The sequence below is a fragment of the Vigna angularis genome, chromosome 1, assembly GCF_016808095.1.
Source record: "Vigna angularis cultivar LongXiaoDou No.4 chromosome 1, ASM1680809v1, whole genome shotgun sequence".
Lineage (NCBI taxonomy): Eukaryota > Viridiplantae > Streptophyta > Magnoliopsida > Fabales > Fabaceae > Vigna > Vigna angularis.
The window spans coordinates 63,096,544-63,113,814 of record NC_068970.1 but is presented as its reverse complement, the minus strand read 5'-3'; the positions used below and the strand labels follow the sequence as shown (position 1 = coordinate 63,113,814).

Below are 17,271 nucleotides of genomic sequence, written 5' to 3'. Positions count from 1 at the left end.
TTACTGGAGTACTGTTTCATATGTTCACTAAATTACAAAATGGCACAATAATAGTAAACAGCGACGTGTTCAGCAAAATTTTGTTTTCATCTGGATCGTTACAGTCAGCAATGTACTGGAAGCATAGTACAGCTAGGTTTGTCTTTGATGTTTTGAATATCCAAAAGATTTCTATAAAAACTTGATAAACATAATCAAGTTTTTCATCATTAATCATACTTAATAGTGGATCATCCCAGCTGTTTTCTAACAATAGCATGCAGTGGAGAGAGAGAGAGGATCATGTTGATGATTTCTATGTTGCACAAAAACGACAGTAAAAACAAAGGGGAATTGGAGTTGGTACACAAAATAATTGAGGGAAGAGTAAAACGAAACAGTGAAAGAGAAAAATGGGAGATAAAAAAGGAGGAAGTGTTGCAGAGAAACAGCATAGGTATCTTGGGCTACATGCAGAGAAGGAACATGCATTGTTTCTGGTGATTCAGAGCTAGTTGGTTTTGGGAAGTGAAAGGTGAAGAGAGAGCTGAGAAAATAGAATGAATGAGAGTGGTTCATCGATTAGCTAGGAGTTAAACTAGGGAGTAAAGGAGGGTAAAACAGTTGCAGAGCACAGAGAGAGTTGATCTGTGGTACAGTTTAGGGAATGCCTTCACGAGACACGAGTGTGTCAGATGTTTTTGGGACGCTGAGGTATCTTGCTTTTCGAGGATACGTCCCTCCACAATGTAGCAGGAGACAGATGAAGATAGAGATTTCACTATGGGCCTGTTCTCTTCTTTGAGCCTTTTCCATCTTTTTCTGTTCATTGGATCACTGCACAGTTTTTCCCTTCTCACTTCCCTCTCCTTTTCCTTTTTCCCACTTCTGAACTGTTTTGGCCTTTCAAGAACTTGATTCTACCAAGGTGGGTTATCTCACTCCTGATTTTACCATGCACTCCTTCTGTTTAATACCACCAACATGGTTTCTTTGTCTACTATCTTATAGTTTCCCCTTTCAATGTAATGTGAACCCCAACACCTCAATTGAACTCTCTATTTTATATTCCAAGATTTTAATGTTGTTTGATTTTGCTCATCGTCCTGCATTTTGTCATGTAATGCATATTTTAACTGCATGTTTTATTTATTGTGTCTTGAAAAAACTGTCTGTGATTTTTTTAAGGTAGGCTTCCCAGTAGGACTATTCAAAGGCCCCAGTAACATTTTCCTCAGGCACCCAATGGAGAGAACCATTAGGTGGTTGAAGGGATTGTTTGGGATAAAGACAGACAGAGCGCGCAAAGAAAATTCAAATCCTGGCTCCAAATGGTGTCACTCAGACAGAGATTCCAGAGGTTTATGTCATAATCCTACCACCATTCCTCCCAATATTTCACCTGCTGAAGCTGCTTGGCTACAATCCTTCTACTCAGAAACTGAGAAGGAGCAGAACAAGCATGCCATTGCAGTTGCGGTGGCCACTGCAGCAGCGGCTAATGCGGCGGTGGCTGCTGCTCAGGCTGCTGTAGCAGTGGTTAGGTTAACCAGCCATGACAATGGCAGAGACACTATGTTTGATGGTGGACAAGAAAAGTTGGCTGTTGTCAAGATTCAAACTGTGTTTAGAGGATACTTGGTAAGATGCAAATTCTAATTAGCTTTTAGTAGATCCATGATACTTTGATGAAAATGCTTGCTTATTATGAACTTTGTTTCAATTATATAAAAATAAACATTTCATCTTGTAAAATTCACATCCTAAAACACTAGTTGGATTCTATTACATATCATTCTTAGTTAGTTATAACAAGTTAAATTAATATCAGTTAAAATACTTACAAGAGTTTTCAACAGTGTGCAATACAGTGCACTCAAAGAATGTCAACAGATAAATATATTCTCTTGACTGTTTAGAAATCAACAAGAGAAATACTTTCATCTTGAAATTCTTTGATTCTTCTACCCAGGCAAGGAAGGCATTGAGAGCTTTAAAAGGATTGGTGAAGTTGCAAGCACTAGTGAGAGGGTACTTAGTGCGGAAGCAAGCGGCAGCAACCCTACTCAGCATGCAGGCTCTAATTAGAGCTCAAGCTACAGTAAGATCTAAGAAATCTCAGGGACTCATGAGCACAAAGAATGAAGCACACAGGTTTCAAACACAAGCACGAAAATCCATGGTAGTATTGTATGACAGATCTTATATTCCTGTCCACTATCATGATTTGTGATAGACTTATAGTGATTGTTGTCACAATGTTTTTGCAGGAGAGATTTGAAGACATACAGAGTGAGTACATAGCTCCCATCCACAGCAGAAGGCTGTCATCTTCCTTTGATGCCACAATGAATAATGCAAACAACAGTGTTGATGGGAGCCCCAAAATAGTTGAAGTGGACACTGGTAGGCCAAAGTCAAGGTCTCGCAGGAGCAACACATCAATGTCAGATTTTGGTGATGACCCATCATTTCAAACACTTCCTTCTTCTCTCCCATTCACTCATTTATCCATACCGAACCACAGGACTTTTCTGGACTCAGAGTGGGGCTTAACAGGAGAAGAGTGCAGATTTTCAACAGCACAAAGCACTCCACGCTTCACCACCAACTCTTGTAGTTGTGGCTCTCTTGTTGTTGCCCCTATGACACCTAAAAGTGTTTGCAACGAAAACTTCTTCTATGGGCAGTACCACAATTTTCCAAACTACATGGCCAGCACTCAGTCTTTCAAGGCTAAATTGAGGTCTCATAGTGCTCCGAAGCAGCGTCCAGATCCTGGTTCAAAGAAGAGACTTACCCTCGATGAGATGATGGAGTCCAGGAGCATTTTAAGTGGTACTAGAATGCAAAGGTCTTGCTCACAGATTCAGGAAGCAATTAATTTTAAGAATGCTGTGATGAGTAAGCTTCAGAAATCCACAGAATTTGGTAGGGAGACAACACCAACTTTTCCAACCAGAGGAGGTGGCGATTGGTGAAACTTGTGATAGTGTATTTCCTTTTGCCTTTTCACCTTGTTAGTAGTAACTGTGCCTGTCTGCACCCCCATGATTGGCAATTTGAGAACATACAGTGAGGGGAGACAAGACAAAATAGGAGAACAAAGAGAAGGTCCCCCTTGTAATTTGCTCATGGAATTATCTCATCATAATCAAATGTTACAGCAATTTGAGTTTTTTTTTACTGAAACTATGCATTTGTGCTTATTTATCTGTGCAATTTGTTAACTTTGTTACGCAAAAAATAAAGCTTCAATTTGAAGGGTTTCAAAGAATGGCGTTAGAACAAGAAGACTGTTCTAAAGTTTGAAAAAGGAGCATTCTACTCTTCTTCTTTTGATTTCTTTTTAGTTGAAAAAGTGGGTTATGTTATGTACCTATAAAAAAACAAGTTATATATACATCAAAAACAAATTAAAAATCTAAACATTAAAATTTAAATTTAAGTACCAATTAATTCTGTTAACATCTTTACAATTGTTCATTCCCTTCAGAATTTATCAAACACCTCAAACAACAGCATTCCAAACAATAACATATACTACACAAGGCTTCAACATGTAATATCAAGAAATTTTGTTGGAATATAAAACATCAAGACATTGATGTAGCAATTTATTGGTTCAAGATAGCATGGTTGTTAAGTTTTTAGAAAAATAAGTGTTTACTAAAATAACTTATTTCACAAAAAAGATAAATAACCTGAAGATGTCATGATCTGATATTTAAACTGCAGAGTGTGCAGTTATTTAATGAGTGCAGAGAGTTCAAGCAATTAAATTATTGAAATGACAACTATAATTAACAATTAATGATTGAAAATTGTATTTGATTTATGGAGTGAGAGAGAATCTTGAATGTCAGGGAATGCAGGTTTTTGGTTATCTCTTCTCTCTGAGTTCTGATTCATCACATTCATACGTACTATAATCTGACCTTTTTATGTCGTTTCTTCAAATCTTTCCCTAATTCTTTTGAATTTTGAACTGTAGGGTAAGTGCTGTTTTTGTCTTTTACTGTTTCGTTTGTTGGTGCATGTTGCTTCCTTCATTCCAAAAATTATCTATTTTTTAATTACTAATTAACAATGATAACATAAATTCTTTTATGCTTTATTTATATAACACTATTGATTTTCTAAAATATAATAACATTTCTAAATTAATGTTAAATTTGAGTATTAAATCTGCAAAGTATAACTAAAGTACATTTAAGGGGGGAAATAAATGCTTTCTATCAAATTAACTATGGACAAAGTCAGATATGTTTTGATGAATGCTTTAATTTTAAAATATGTATACATATGAAAAAAGATAAAATGAAAGTGAAAAACAAAATATATATGTATAATATTTACATATAATGCAAATTAGGTCCAGTAGTCACTTTTGAACTCTCATCTAATCACAGAATACTATGAGTAGCAATTTTGTTAAATTTCAGAATAATTAATTTAAAAAATATATTACAAATAATAATTTTTATTTAGATGTCATGGTAAATTATTTAGAAGATACATATCTAATAATAGCTGTTTGTTTTGTGTTTTAAGTTTTTTTTATGGGCCTCAACATAAATGGGCTCTATGTCACTACTGATCTAAGCCCATAATACTATTACACTCTCTCGTTACAAAGGACACAATAAATCACAAAAATGTTATATGGAGATTAAATGTAGGGATTAAAAAAGTTAATTTCCGAATTAAAAATAAATTGTAAATTAAAAGAGCTAAAAAATATATTAAAGTCAACTCTTGAATACTGTTTTATTTTTTATTTTGATTTTCTTGCACCACAGCAGGAAAGACCAAATTAGAAAATGTAAAACATTTCTTCTTTTTAGAAAGAAAGAGCATTTTTTTATAAATATTTTAAAATTAATATGCATGTTTTGTTGATTTTAGTTTTGGCAAACATAGGTACAAGAATAAAAGTATAACTAAATTTTATGCCATGTTTTTCTTTAAAAAAACATGATATTATTCTGAAACATGTATACAAGAAAATAAAAAGAAGAGAAATGGAAGTAAGAAAATTCTCCTGGACCCTACCCACTTTCCCTAAAAAGAAAGTTATAGAAGAAATGTGAAGCAGGAAGAAGTTGAAGTGGGAAATGTGAAAGACAGTGTAAAAGTGTAATAATTTATATAAATTTATACATAAAAATTTTGTAATGAGATAAATAAAATTAAATCAAAAAGAAAGATTGATCCATTCAGAGCCATCGATGTAGCTAAGGGAAATAAACGGCTTAGCTTCCTCATCAGTGAGCTCCCTTGACCATGATACTCTCCCCGCGTACCTTGCTCCTGCTCCTGTGCATTTGTACTGTCCATAGAACACAGTCCTGGTGGACCCAAACCAAACCAAAACCAGACAAAATTCAAATCAACAACACACTCACATGACCATGCCAACAAAACATACATCAACAAATTCATAAATATCTACTCAACTAGGTGGCTAAGTTGTCATGCTCTTTTCAGACTTTATGCACACTGATGTGCCTTATCTATGTAAGCAAATATAGTTGCATTGTATGTGGTTTGTGGGTAGGACTCTACCTATACCATTTTGAGTATTGGAATGGGCATGATTAATGAACCAACAACAACACTTAGACTTCCACCACACATGTTAGGTCACTTCTGTTCCTGGTGGCACAATACTCTAACTAGCTATACCCAACAATGCTCTTATTCTGTCATGAGACAATGAGACTCATTAGTTATTCTGATATATTGTTACCATGATCATAGAGGCTTACTTAGTGCGTTTTCTTGTCACTTGGCATAAAAGCATTGAGAATTGCGGGGGCTATTTGTGACTTTCTCAAGTGCGAACTTCTATCATAAAGGGCAAAACGACAAACACTACTGTTGCAAAAGGTATTCAGAACATAATCTTTCTAGACAACACACTACACTTTCCGTTACCCAGAGAGATACCTTTGGTGAAATACTCTTAACTTGTAATCTAATCAGCAGAACCTATATACCCAGTGAGAAACAACACTTTATTTTTACTCTCTTGAGATAATTTGCATGTTTCTATAAAGCATTGAACAAAAGTGAGTTGAAGCAAATGATTATATACTAAGTTATGCAATGAAAAGTTGAGTGGTGTTTGAGATGTTAGTTTGATGAAGGTTTAAAGGACTTACATTTCACGGTTAGGGTCACCCCAGTTATACCATCCTTTGGGAATGATGATGTTGTCCATGTAAGTGTAAGCAAAGACAACGCGAGAAAAGGGACCCCAAGCCCTTCCAAGGTAAAGTGCTCCTGAGCCCGTGACCTTACAGTGAACGAACGAGAATCCCGTGTCCTGTAATAAGCTGCTCCTTCCTTGGGCTGTTAGGGCCCCTGTAACTTGTGCTATTGCATGCACGTGACATCCCTGTTAAGTGTTTCCAATGTCATAACGTAATCTCAACACAACAAAGGTTGAAAAATCTTACCAATGCTCAGGGTACCCCTTGTCTATCGTTTTTAATAAAAACATTATTTCTACTTTCTTTTCATTTGAAAATAAATTAAATGGAATGAGTAAGACATAGAGGTAAGCAACAACTTAGATTCCATTTCTGATTAATTTATTGAAAAGCCTTGGATTGTTTGACAGCACTGATTCAATATCACAGCTGTGAAATTTTGGAGAAAAAATCTAACCTCAAAGAGAGAGAGAGCGTTTCCAAAGATGAAATCGACAGAGCCTTCGATATAACAATCCTTATAGTAATGCCTACCCAGATGATCGTAGAGTGTGTCCTGTGCTCCCAAGAATTTGCAGCCTAGGAATATTGCATTGTCTGCTGAAATTCTTAATGCCACCGCTTGCTTTCCTACTGCTCCTGGTGCTGGAATCGGGGCAGTGTTCTGAAAGCCCATTCAACAACGTTTTTGTTGTAGAAAAACAGACAGAGCAACATTATTTATATTCTAGCAGAGGAACGGAGCTTGTTACTTACTTTGAATGTGATATTCTTGGCTACGAAAAAAGGTGAATTCACTGCAAAAGTTGCAGAACCGTAGGTTCCTGATGGCTGGCTTTGAGCACTGTCACCCCATTGAACAATGGTGTTATCCGCTCCAGCTCCTTGTATTGTTATGAAGGATTTCAAAGGAGGGATGTTAACTTTCTCCCTGTGTGATTACAAAATTTAACAAAGGCAAACAAGAGATTTTCAGTCAAATGTAAATCAAAATTTGTTCAGCAATGAACATAGAAGAAAACTTGCAATTTGTGAAACAAAGAATAAAATAAAAACAGGACAAGTCTGAAAGAAAGGACAGTCCATTAGGTGCAATGTCTCCTGCAGTCAAAGACCAATCCTCAGGGCATTTGAATCAAAAGGAAAAAGACACGTTATTATCACTTCCCTATGTACCAAATCGCACGAAAACAAAAACAACAAATAATAATATTATTATTACTATTATTTTTATTGAACGTGAACAGGACAAACAGCAAAACCCATGTCTCACATGAACAAGGACATAAAGAAGCAGCACATGGCAAAAAGACTTGAATGTGGCAGAATTCAAGTGGAGCAAGTAGAAATATAATACAAGTACTTACGTATAAACCCCTGCATGGACCTTAATTACCACTCTCACTACATTGATGAATGGAAGGGAATCAATGGCTGCTTGAATTGACGAAAAACCTCCTTTGCCAGACTTCTTAGAAACATGCAGAGTGTGAGAAGGAAAAAGCTTATTCTTTGCTGTCTTAAAGACAGAATGTTTGAGGCCACCCACAAATCGCACCCATTTCATGAACTGTTCTTCTGAAAATTGAACTCTGGTCATGTTGGTAGATAAACCATACCCAGGCCTGGGTCTGATTCCCTTGGTATGGCATTGTGTTGAACTGGGATTCTGTAGAAGAATGATAACTAGAACTAAACCATAGAAAACGGAATGAAAAATTGACATTCTCAGAGAGAATGTGAGCAAAAGAATAGTAAGGAGAGGAATGTGGTTTGGAAGTAGAAGTGCCGTGGGAATTGGCTTGTTTAACGGTTTATATACAAGCTAACAGTACTTGTTTATAGGTGGCACTGGAAAGTGAAGCTGAATCAGAGAATCAATGACAGAGAGATAGGTCACGGGTGCTTCTACTGACATGTAATGAGAGAGAGGGTGAGATGGGCAATCCAAACCACAGGACAGGTTGCACTTTTTGCCTATAAAAATGTTGTTTTTATTTTTTTTAATGTTTGGCCACTTTCACTTTGTTGTAATTGTTGTTGTTTGTTTGGTGCTGCCCGTGAGCCCCTCTCTTTCTGTTTGTGTGTGATCGTGAAATTATTCTTGTTGAGATGACGGGTCCTTTCAGATTGTGCTTCAAACAATACCATATTTTGTAAAATACTACCTACCTACCTTGAATCATCGCCGTTCAGTTGTTGGACCCTCCTATATATAATTAAGTGCTTCTTCTTTACTTGTAAATTTTTATTTCAAAACTTGTAATGGTTGAGGTTGGTGAATCAGAGAAGCACCAAAGCCACAAAGCATAAAGCACTGTTGTGGCCATAAGTTATAGCTTCAAGGAGGTGAAAGAACTCACTATGAGGCATAAATAGTCACTACTTTTGTTTGTTTTCTTTTCGGAAGATTCTCAGTTTACGACATTTTTATAATCCCACTGCATCAGTAGCTTCTCTTGCTGGATCATTTCAAATAAAGTGCTACTGTAAAATAGTATAGAGATTTATAGAATATAAGGGAAAAAACCTTTATTTTGTTCTGCAATAGATGCCAAGAAAGAAAAGAAATTTATCAAAAAATGATACTGTAGTTGTGAAAAGTTAAGCCTACAAACGCTTGAATTTGATCCAAACCTTTATGACAAGGAAAAAAATGAAAGGGTTATTGTCAATTGAAGGCCCCACCAACTGATAAGAGACAACTAAAATGATGTATGAGTTCAATAATTTTAATCAGAAGGTGAATTACTCTTTATCTGTACCTGTATCAGTACCATACCAAATCATCAATCATAATTTTGTCTTCCATAGAAATTTCTCATTACAATTTAACTAGTTGGTCTGTTTGGGAGTCGTCATCTTTATAAAAAATATTAAGCTGTAAGAAAACTTTTGACCGTAATATTAACTGATCCTTCAGATCAATTAACTTTGACTAGTATATAAAACTCCTAATTTATATATAATGATATAATGAAATAATATCTCTAACAATCCAAAAATAATTAATATAAAAAACATATCTTTTAAAATTATACTAAAATGGACAACATTTTTACATCACAGCAAATATCTATTTACCTAATTTTACAGTGAAATCAAAGCACGGTACTACTAGGGGTTGAAGCTACTTGGTACAAATGTGGCACAATGCCAACACGAGATTTTTTTTCTCCACTATCACAAACTCCAGCAGAAGACACATAAATAATAGAATGGTGAGAGTGGCACGAGCCGCGAGACATGCACTCGTGTCAGCTTATTCTAAGATAAGTAACAAACAGTGCCTATATTTTAGTTTCATGTGTTACGAGATTGGAAAGTTAAATAGATCAATTAGTATACTGATTCTAAAATCATACGTTAGACACTTACGAAGAGAAGATAATGAATGATAGAAAGTTTAGAAGGCAACATTAGACAGCTGTGCAGAAAGTCAAGATCCCTGTCCCTGTCTGTCACTTATGCTTTAATAGCTTTAAATCGCACATTTAAATCAAGTTTAGGAAAACCAATTACCCTCAGAATTTCTTTTTAAAGAAAATTGTATCTAAAGTTTTTTGCTATTAATAAGATCAACATTATTACATATTTACTTGAGTTATTAAATTTTATTTGTTTGTAAGTTAATTAATATAGGAATTTTTAACGTTATTTCACAAAAGAAAAATAATTATAAAATTGTTTGTTTTCAAATCAAAGTAGCTAAATTTTTTTTAGAAGAATTTGATATATTTTTATTTTTTAAACTTTCAAACTAAATTAAAATTTATTTATATCTCATATTCGGATACAATACAATTTCTAATTATATGATCTGCAAATGCCACCAAGAATCGTAGTATCTTGTTGAAGTACTTAAAACATCATTACATTTACTAAAGTCCTAAAATTGATAGAAAGATATGTTCTTTGGATGCTCGGTTAGAGTTAATTATACACCACCAATGTTCATATTAAAATATCGTAATATATACTAATCTCTTAAAGAGGGAAATACAACTCGTTTAATTTTTACTAATTTCTTCTATGGTTTTTACATTATAAAAGCAAGAAAATGATACAAAAGCAACTATTATTTAGTATTTATGAGTTTTAATTCTACGAATAATTGAATTATAAAATATGTTTCAGTTTAAATTCATTCATAGTTTGAAATAGAGAATGAGATTTTGGAAGAGAATTTGCAAGGCTTATTTCACCTTAATTAGAAATTTGAAAGCGCTTCGTGATTTTTTAATAATTTTTTTAATTTAAATTTAAGTTTTCAAGGCATCTATAATAGCTCACTATGCCTATATTAAAAAACGAATCGATAAAAAAAACAAAAAAAAACGATTTAAATAACCGATAAATGAAAAAATGGAATTTTTTAAATTGTTTTGGATTTTTTTATAAGAACGGAAATATTTTAAAGAAAAAATAATTTGTTCCAAAAAAAATTTCTCTTTTAATTAATTTTTTTTGGCTCAGCATTCTCTTTTCGATCATATAAGAAACAGCTTAAAGGAGTTATTTGGCACTAATTAAAGTTTACTCAAAGTGATGTGTTTGTATTAAAAAAATGAAATAATTTATGAATTGTAAATTGTTATGCAACTTGTGAACAGTGTGTTGTTCTTTGTTTGTTTGTTCCTTCCATTTATTCTTTTAGGTTATCCTTTTGTCTCTATAAGAAGAATATGTTTTAGACGTGAAGCATGAATATGATGGGAGAAAAAAGAACTTCTGTTTTGTGAGTGGAATCCAGACCCATTATAGCCAAATATAATCGCAAAAAAAAATGTCCACACGTTCATTTGGATAATTGAAGCCAACACATGAGATAAGCATTGCTGTTTGACCATAGAATCAAACAACAACATCAGGGATCGCACAAAAGCATCCCACTTTATAAATACGTACCTTAGACGCTGGGTTCTAATATCAATACTTATACCATTTTCTTTTTCTTCTTAAATAAACCATATTTTTCCTATTATTATGTCATACAATTTAATTAAACATAATTGTTTCAATTACGGGATGTGGTTATTTGTTCGTGACAAATGTTCCAATACATGTCTTCATCACTGTTCGTTCCAGAAATCTGTTAGCTCAAATTGAAAGATCATTGAGAGATGATACTCAAATACCAAAATTAGTAAAAAATTAGTAAAGATATGACAGTGTTAGTACTTTTTGAAATATATTTTGGATTACTTATGACTTAATCAAGACCCATTGGTCCTAATTATGTTTTGTTGTAAGTTAATAAACATTAAATCCAATCGTTCTTAAGGGTGACCGTTTAGTGTATAAGTTATCATTGTTCGATATCGACATGGTTAACATGGTTATGATTAACCGTTTGAACTGTCTGATAAGATTGACTAGACAATCATACGATACAATAATAAAAAAAATTTATTCTATTTCAAATACATTAAATAATATTGTTAGAGTCAATCATCGTTTATTTAAGATATTGTTTGTTTTGAAATATAAAATTTTGTCATCTTAAAAATATTGAGAGAAAATGCAAGAAAAAAAATATTTAAATTTTTTTCAAGTTGATCTTGTAAGAATGTGAAATTAATGATGTAGCATAAATATTTTTAATTTTGTATTCAATATAATAAGTAGTTTCACAGTACATATAAAAATAAATGTAGTCAATAATATATAATTGTCAATACTCATACTTAATGTTTTCGCTTACAACATTTAAATTTTTTAGTTCATGTAAGTCATTCATTATATAACATGCATTTACGTCATAATTTCACTCAAAATGTTTAGACGCTTCGGAAGTCATCATTAAATAATTATATATGTATTAATCGTTTTAAGAAAAAAATATGGTAACTAAAACTTAACATTTTTAATGGCAAAAGAAATGTATTTTTTATAAATATAAAAAATGTAATAAATTTATTTTATTTTAAGTTTTTAATCTTTTTATGTTTGATCATGTTTCAAACTTTTTTCCAATCATTTTAATCGATTAACTTCGTACTATTGTATTGGTATATAGTTGTGTGTATGCTATATATGATTTTTATTTAAACACATGTATATAATACTTAAAATTAAATATATTTATATTCAAATTTTTTATTTCATAAAAAAAATACTGCAACACATAACTATATATTTAAATTATAATGGAACTATAACTTTTTATTCAAAGTAAGAATATTAATTAATCAAGAAATACAGAAAAATATTTTTAAAAACTAAATACAAAAAAAAAAAATGGTTTTGTTTTCAATATCGGCTGGTTTAAAATTGAATTTGATACTCAATCAGTTTCCATTATATTTTTTGAGCGATTGAATCAAAATTAAACCTAACTATGTTCAATGTTTTAATTTTTCAATCAATTTATCTTTTTAAACATTTTAAGTTGATGAATCCAGTCTATTAATTGGTAGTTGTTGTAACATTCACTCTTGTTAAAATAATTGTTATTTATATTGTGTATACAATAAATAATTAGATAATAAATATCAATGTTCATGCTAAAAACATCCATGTTCCGACTTCTAAATTCATCTTCATCACCATCAATATCCCTACCAACGCTACCCAATCATTCCTTACAAAAAGTCTCTAACCTTTAAATACCGTCATGTACCACCTTCAATTGATCTATCGTCCATCACCATAAATAAACTATGACTACAAAAGCTGTAAGGTAGAACCTTTGAGCAACCATAACACTATTATTTCCACAAACTTTCTATGTCTGCAACCATGGCCTATGTGATTACAAAAAGATTAATAGAGTGATACGGTGGTATAGTAAATGCTAAGTTCTTGCTGCAGTTTTGCGATGAAATATATATATATATATATATTTGAAAGTGATGAGGATAAGCACAAAAAACTAATAATAAACCTAATTATAAAAATTTGTAAACTCAAATCCTCTTTCTATATTATCAACAGATTTCCACATAACTGTTTCACATATATTCCACAGCCTGTCTCTCACCAACAACGATTACCTAAAAGTTGTCGCATACATGTGCTAATTGGCAATCATGTATTAATTTAACTTTATTCTAGTAATAATGAAACACTGGCCATGATCCTATTGTATGAAAAACAAAGTACCACGAATTAATGATACTAATGAATCATGCGTATATGAATCAATTAACAATATGAGTATCGGGTCAGAAAAGAAGCTGAAGGTGATGAGGGCTTGAAAATTTTCCCCATTCTGTGCATAAAATAATAAGCAAGGTCTAACTAGCAAGGTTGGATTTTTCAAAAGTTCTTCTGTACAGCAAAGGAAGAAGTTCTGGAGGCTCCAAGGAAACTCCGTCTTTTAGTTAGAACAGATACAAGAGTTCCTCTTGAAGCTTTCTTTGAAATTGTAGCCTTTGGAGTGAAGGATATTCTGGGGGTATCCAAGCCTCCCTCGAAGCTTTTGCATGATTTCATTTTCTTCCTGTAAGGTCTCTCTTTCTTCACAAGATCTTCTATGCTCTCTACGCTCGCTAGAGAACTGAAAGATTGTGCCTTCCCTTGATAAAACATAGACAAGCCCCTCCTGCACATTTCACATACAATAAACTCTTGTTAACTCACCAACTTACACCAATTTTCAAAGAAGGGAATTGAATAAAGAAAGAGGCATATGCATCGTCGATCTCTTACTTTATGGGAAGTTGGTTCATTAGCTCTGACAGTTCAAACAAAGGTCCGTTTGAATGAGAGGAGGAAGACAGATAAGATGGTGAAGAGGATGATGCCTCCTCGGCCAATTCTGATGATGAAAATGAAGACACGGAGTTCTCTGAATCTCCCGAGATTGATCCAATGGATATCGAATCGCTGGTATCATCATTGACATCTTCCTTGACAGCCCAATTTGTATTTCCGTCGCCAAGATCATTATTCCCATCCATGATTCCCTTCACGTTCATTTCTCCCAAGATTGACTCTGCCTTCTCAACTGCTATATATGCGTGAAGAAGAGATGAAGAAATTAAGATCTGAATGTGTATGCTTTATCAAGTGTGTGTGGAACAGGCCTTCATTGAGGAAGGTTATCTGTGCATACTCAGACAGATTTTATAACACATGATATCATCAGATTGGGGTAGTTGTATTTAACAGATAAAAAATATATATATATGTATATTGGGTAATGGATGGTGTTATTTATAGGATTAGCAATGAAGAAATGGCTATATAGCATTATTGTTTATTTAAGTTGATGAATATTAACACTTTATCCTAAATTCTGTCCTTATCAAATCACGTTATATCGTGCAAACTTAATACCCTTTTGTTTGTTTGTTCTTCTTCTTCTTCTTGAGTTACTTGTATAGATAAGGACTAAAATTGAAGACATCCATATCCTGAGTCGAGTCAGCCATTGTTTTAGTTTTGGCGTGTGAAACTGTGGTCCCCCATCTCCCCAACTTTGCTTCTTAAAGACATGACAGATGGGTATATTCCCATCGTTTATCACACCATATGTATCAAATTTAATTATGTGACATTTTTAGTAAATGCTAGTGCTATGGCCAAGGGAGAGAGAAATAAAAGGATGACCAGGTTAAGGTTTTAAGGTCAAGTGTGGTTGTAATGCTCACGTTGCCCCTTTACCTCATTTTGCTTGGAAGTTGTGCTACCAATCGGAACAATTTATGGGGCACCCCAATTCCAATATATTCTCTCCTTTAATTATCAAAACATTAACATTTTTCAAAATTTATTTAATTCTTAACTAATTTGTAATTCTAATAGGAATATAAATAAATTGCAAATTTTCTCAAAGATGATTACTGCAAAGAATTGATATTAATTGGTCATGCACTTACCTAATTATTTTTTTGGCTTAACCTTCTTCTTGGTAGTTAAAGTCACGTGGTGCTACTTAACATCCAAAATTAATTTTACTCGATCTTCTTAACCAAGCAACCAACAAAGTATTGAATCCACGTGTTTTACGAGCTTTGAAACGATTGGACTGTAATGGCATATTGCAATTGGTTCAACGTTTTCGACTCTATCAACCATGAATCATGCTACTCTCTATACCAAATCCTTCATAACTAATACAACATTAATAATTCTTTTTTTTTTTCAAAATCACTCGAATCAGACCGGTCCAGATCTTCATAAAAGCTATATTTCATTTAATTAAATAGAATCAGTCGGTCGAAATGGTTATAGGCTTAATAAAACTGAAAAAAACATCGCAGGATTAAAATGACGGTTGAATTGGTTGTGTTTTTTTTCGAATTGAGAAAATTAACGGATTGATCGATTGACCGAAAAAATGTTTTTTTTTAGTTTGTGTTTTCAGAGATTTGTCGTTACCAATAAATCTTGTTTGTTCTTTTTGAATTTAAATATAATACATTAGATTTGTTTTCTGTTATATAGGGCTTGTTTTTGTTATATGTATTCACTTGTCGAACTTTTAAGTGAAATTTTAATTTTAATTTTATGAATTTAATTGTATTTTTTTTCTTAAATAAAAAATAAACTTACTTTAATACCACTAATCAATATCAATGAAGACTTTTTTATAGAAAATTCAAATATCACGTATAAACTAAAACGGCTCATATACATAAAAAAATGAAAAAAATAAGTAAAATAGTATAATTGGTTAGAATTTCTAAAAATAGGGTAGAGTAGAGAAAAAAAGTTAAAAAAGATAGTATAACATTAAATGATGATCTAGACTTTTAGATTATATGACTTTTTTATCTCTTAGGTCGAATATTTGTCATTTTATTCTGGACAACTTTGACTAAAAAAATTTATTTTACTTAAAGTTGCTTCTATACCAACAATCAGAGTCATTTACAAGAAAATATTATTATCAATTCTACAAAATCACGTTATAAGATTCACTTATATATTTTAAATTAAATTGATTTCTAATCGACGTTAAACTTTTAGTATTTTTATTAATATATTACATCATTATATTAAAAAGATAAATTAAGAGTATTTGTTGAAACATGTCAAACCTTGAACATTGATCAATGCTTATAGTTTTGGCAACATAGAGTATTATTGTGTTTTCCTTTTAGAGCTAGGACAACGGGTGGCCCAGTCCAAGTGGAGCAATTAAAAATGGTGTTGGTTAGTGATCTAATGAAAGTTGATTTTGATTTTGCATACAGCTAAACATTTGATGAAAAGCAACTTAAGTCCTACATAGGATGAGGTGGAATATTTATAGTAGTTAGAATATATAAGGATGTGAGACTATATGTGAGGATAAGAAGGTTGACTTGTGTAGAATGATGTGGTGATATGTGAATGGCAATGAAACGAGCACCACATGATTTTATTGTAATGTATTGACGGTGACAAGGGCAGGTAGGCCTCACGATATCTTGTTTATTTTTGGAGAAAATAATATCATGTTTCTTCACAATCTTATCTTTGCCCACCACTCATTTATTGCACATTTTCTCTTTTTATTTCAATATTTTTATTAAAATATTTAAATCAAATCCATTTACAGAGACCTTTCCCTTTCATCCAACCTCTCCATCAACCTTTTAACTTCTCGTTTAATTTTTTTTTATCGATAAATATATTAATTATTAGTATTTTGCTCTCAATAAATATATCAATTATTAGTTTTCTTGATTTAATGTTTGGTGATTGGAAACCATGGTATTCCCCCTTTGAGAGAAACAATGGGCTGATGGATAAGATTCACTGTTTTTATTCAAAACCTGTTACGAATTAATAGTTACCATGAGATACATATGGAATATGATAAAACGTAATGAGCGGATTCGATTTAGACTCCTCTAAAAACAAACAAATATATAACTTATAAAGAAGATCCAATTATTTATATCACTTTCAAAATAATTAATGTATTTATATACTTTATTTGGAATAGACCATAGATCCATACAATGTTATTTTCTTTTACAAAAGTAATTTCATCTTAATTTGATTCTAAGATTATCTCGAATGAAAATGTCATATCATAAAATCTTATTTTATTTTATGTGTCTTATTATGTTATTTCACTTTAAGTCACTTTTATAACGTTTTTTGATGGTATAGAGCCCAACTTTAATAATCTTTT

General features: G+C 32.4%; 3 protein-coding genes across 6 annotated transcripts; 1 reads left to right on the top strand and 2 right to left on the bottom strand.

Annotated features, from left to right (window-relative positions):
- The first annotated feature begins 246 nt into the window (after positions 1-246).
- Positions 247-3,171, top strand: LOC108346918 (protein IQ-domain 26). 4 transcript variants are annotated; one of them, XM_017585986.2, is made up of 4 exons: positions 247-907; positions 1,172-1,620; positions 1,952-2,161; positions 2,250-3,171. In XM_017585986.2, the coding sequence occupies exons 2-4, from the start codon at positions 1,225-1,227 to the stop codon at positions 2,958-2,960; spliced, it is 1,317 nt and encodes a 438-aa protein (XP_017441475.2). In that variant the 5' UTR covers positions 247-907; positions 1,172-1,224; the 3' UTR covers positions 2,961-3,171. The 4 variants fall into 4 exon arrangements, with proteins under 4 accessions (XP_017441475.2, XP_017441473.2, XP_017441474.2 ...); XM_017585984.2 differs by having other exon boundaries at positions 248-907; positions 1,168-1,620; XM_017585985.2 differs by lacking the exon at positions 247-907 and adding an exon at positions 918-1,004 and having other exon boundaries at positions 1,168-1,620.
- Positions 3,172-5,069: 1,898 nt separating this feature from the next.
- LOC108346922 (probable pectinesterase 53) lies at positions 5,070-8,163 on the bottom strand. Its single transcript, XM_017585991.2, has 5 exons — positions 7,565-8,163; positions 6,954-7,128; positions 6,655-6,861; positions 6,147-6,382; positions 5,070-5,330 (listed from the first exon to the last, which is right to left on the bottom strand). The coding sequence occupies exons 1-5, from the start codon at positions 7,921-7,923 to the stop codon at positions 5,177-5,179; spliced, it is 1,131 nt and encodes a 376-aa protein (XP_017441480.1). The 5' UTR covers positions 7,924-8,163; the 3' UTR covers positions 5,070-5,176.
- Positions 8,164-13,209: 5,046 nt separating this feature from the next.
- On the bottom strand, positions 13,210-14,334 carry LOC108346982 (protein OXIDATIVE STRESS 3). The gene is made up of 2 exons (XM_017586061.2): positions 13,851-14,334; positions 13,210-13,743 (listed from the first exon to the last, which is right to left on the bottom strand). Exons 1-2 carry the CDS (start codon positions 14,117-14,119, stop codon positions 13,458-13,460), a joined length of 555 nt encoding a protein of 184 aa, XP_017441550.1. The 5' UTR covers positions 14,120-14,334; the 3' UTR covers positions 13,210-13,457.
- Positions 14,335-17,271: the final 2,937 nt, after the last annotated feature.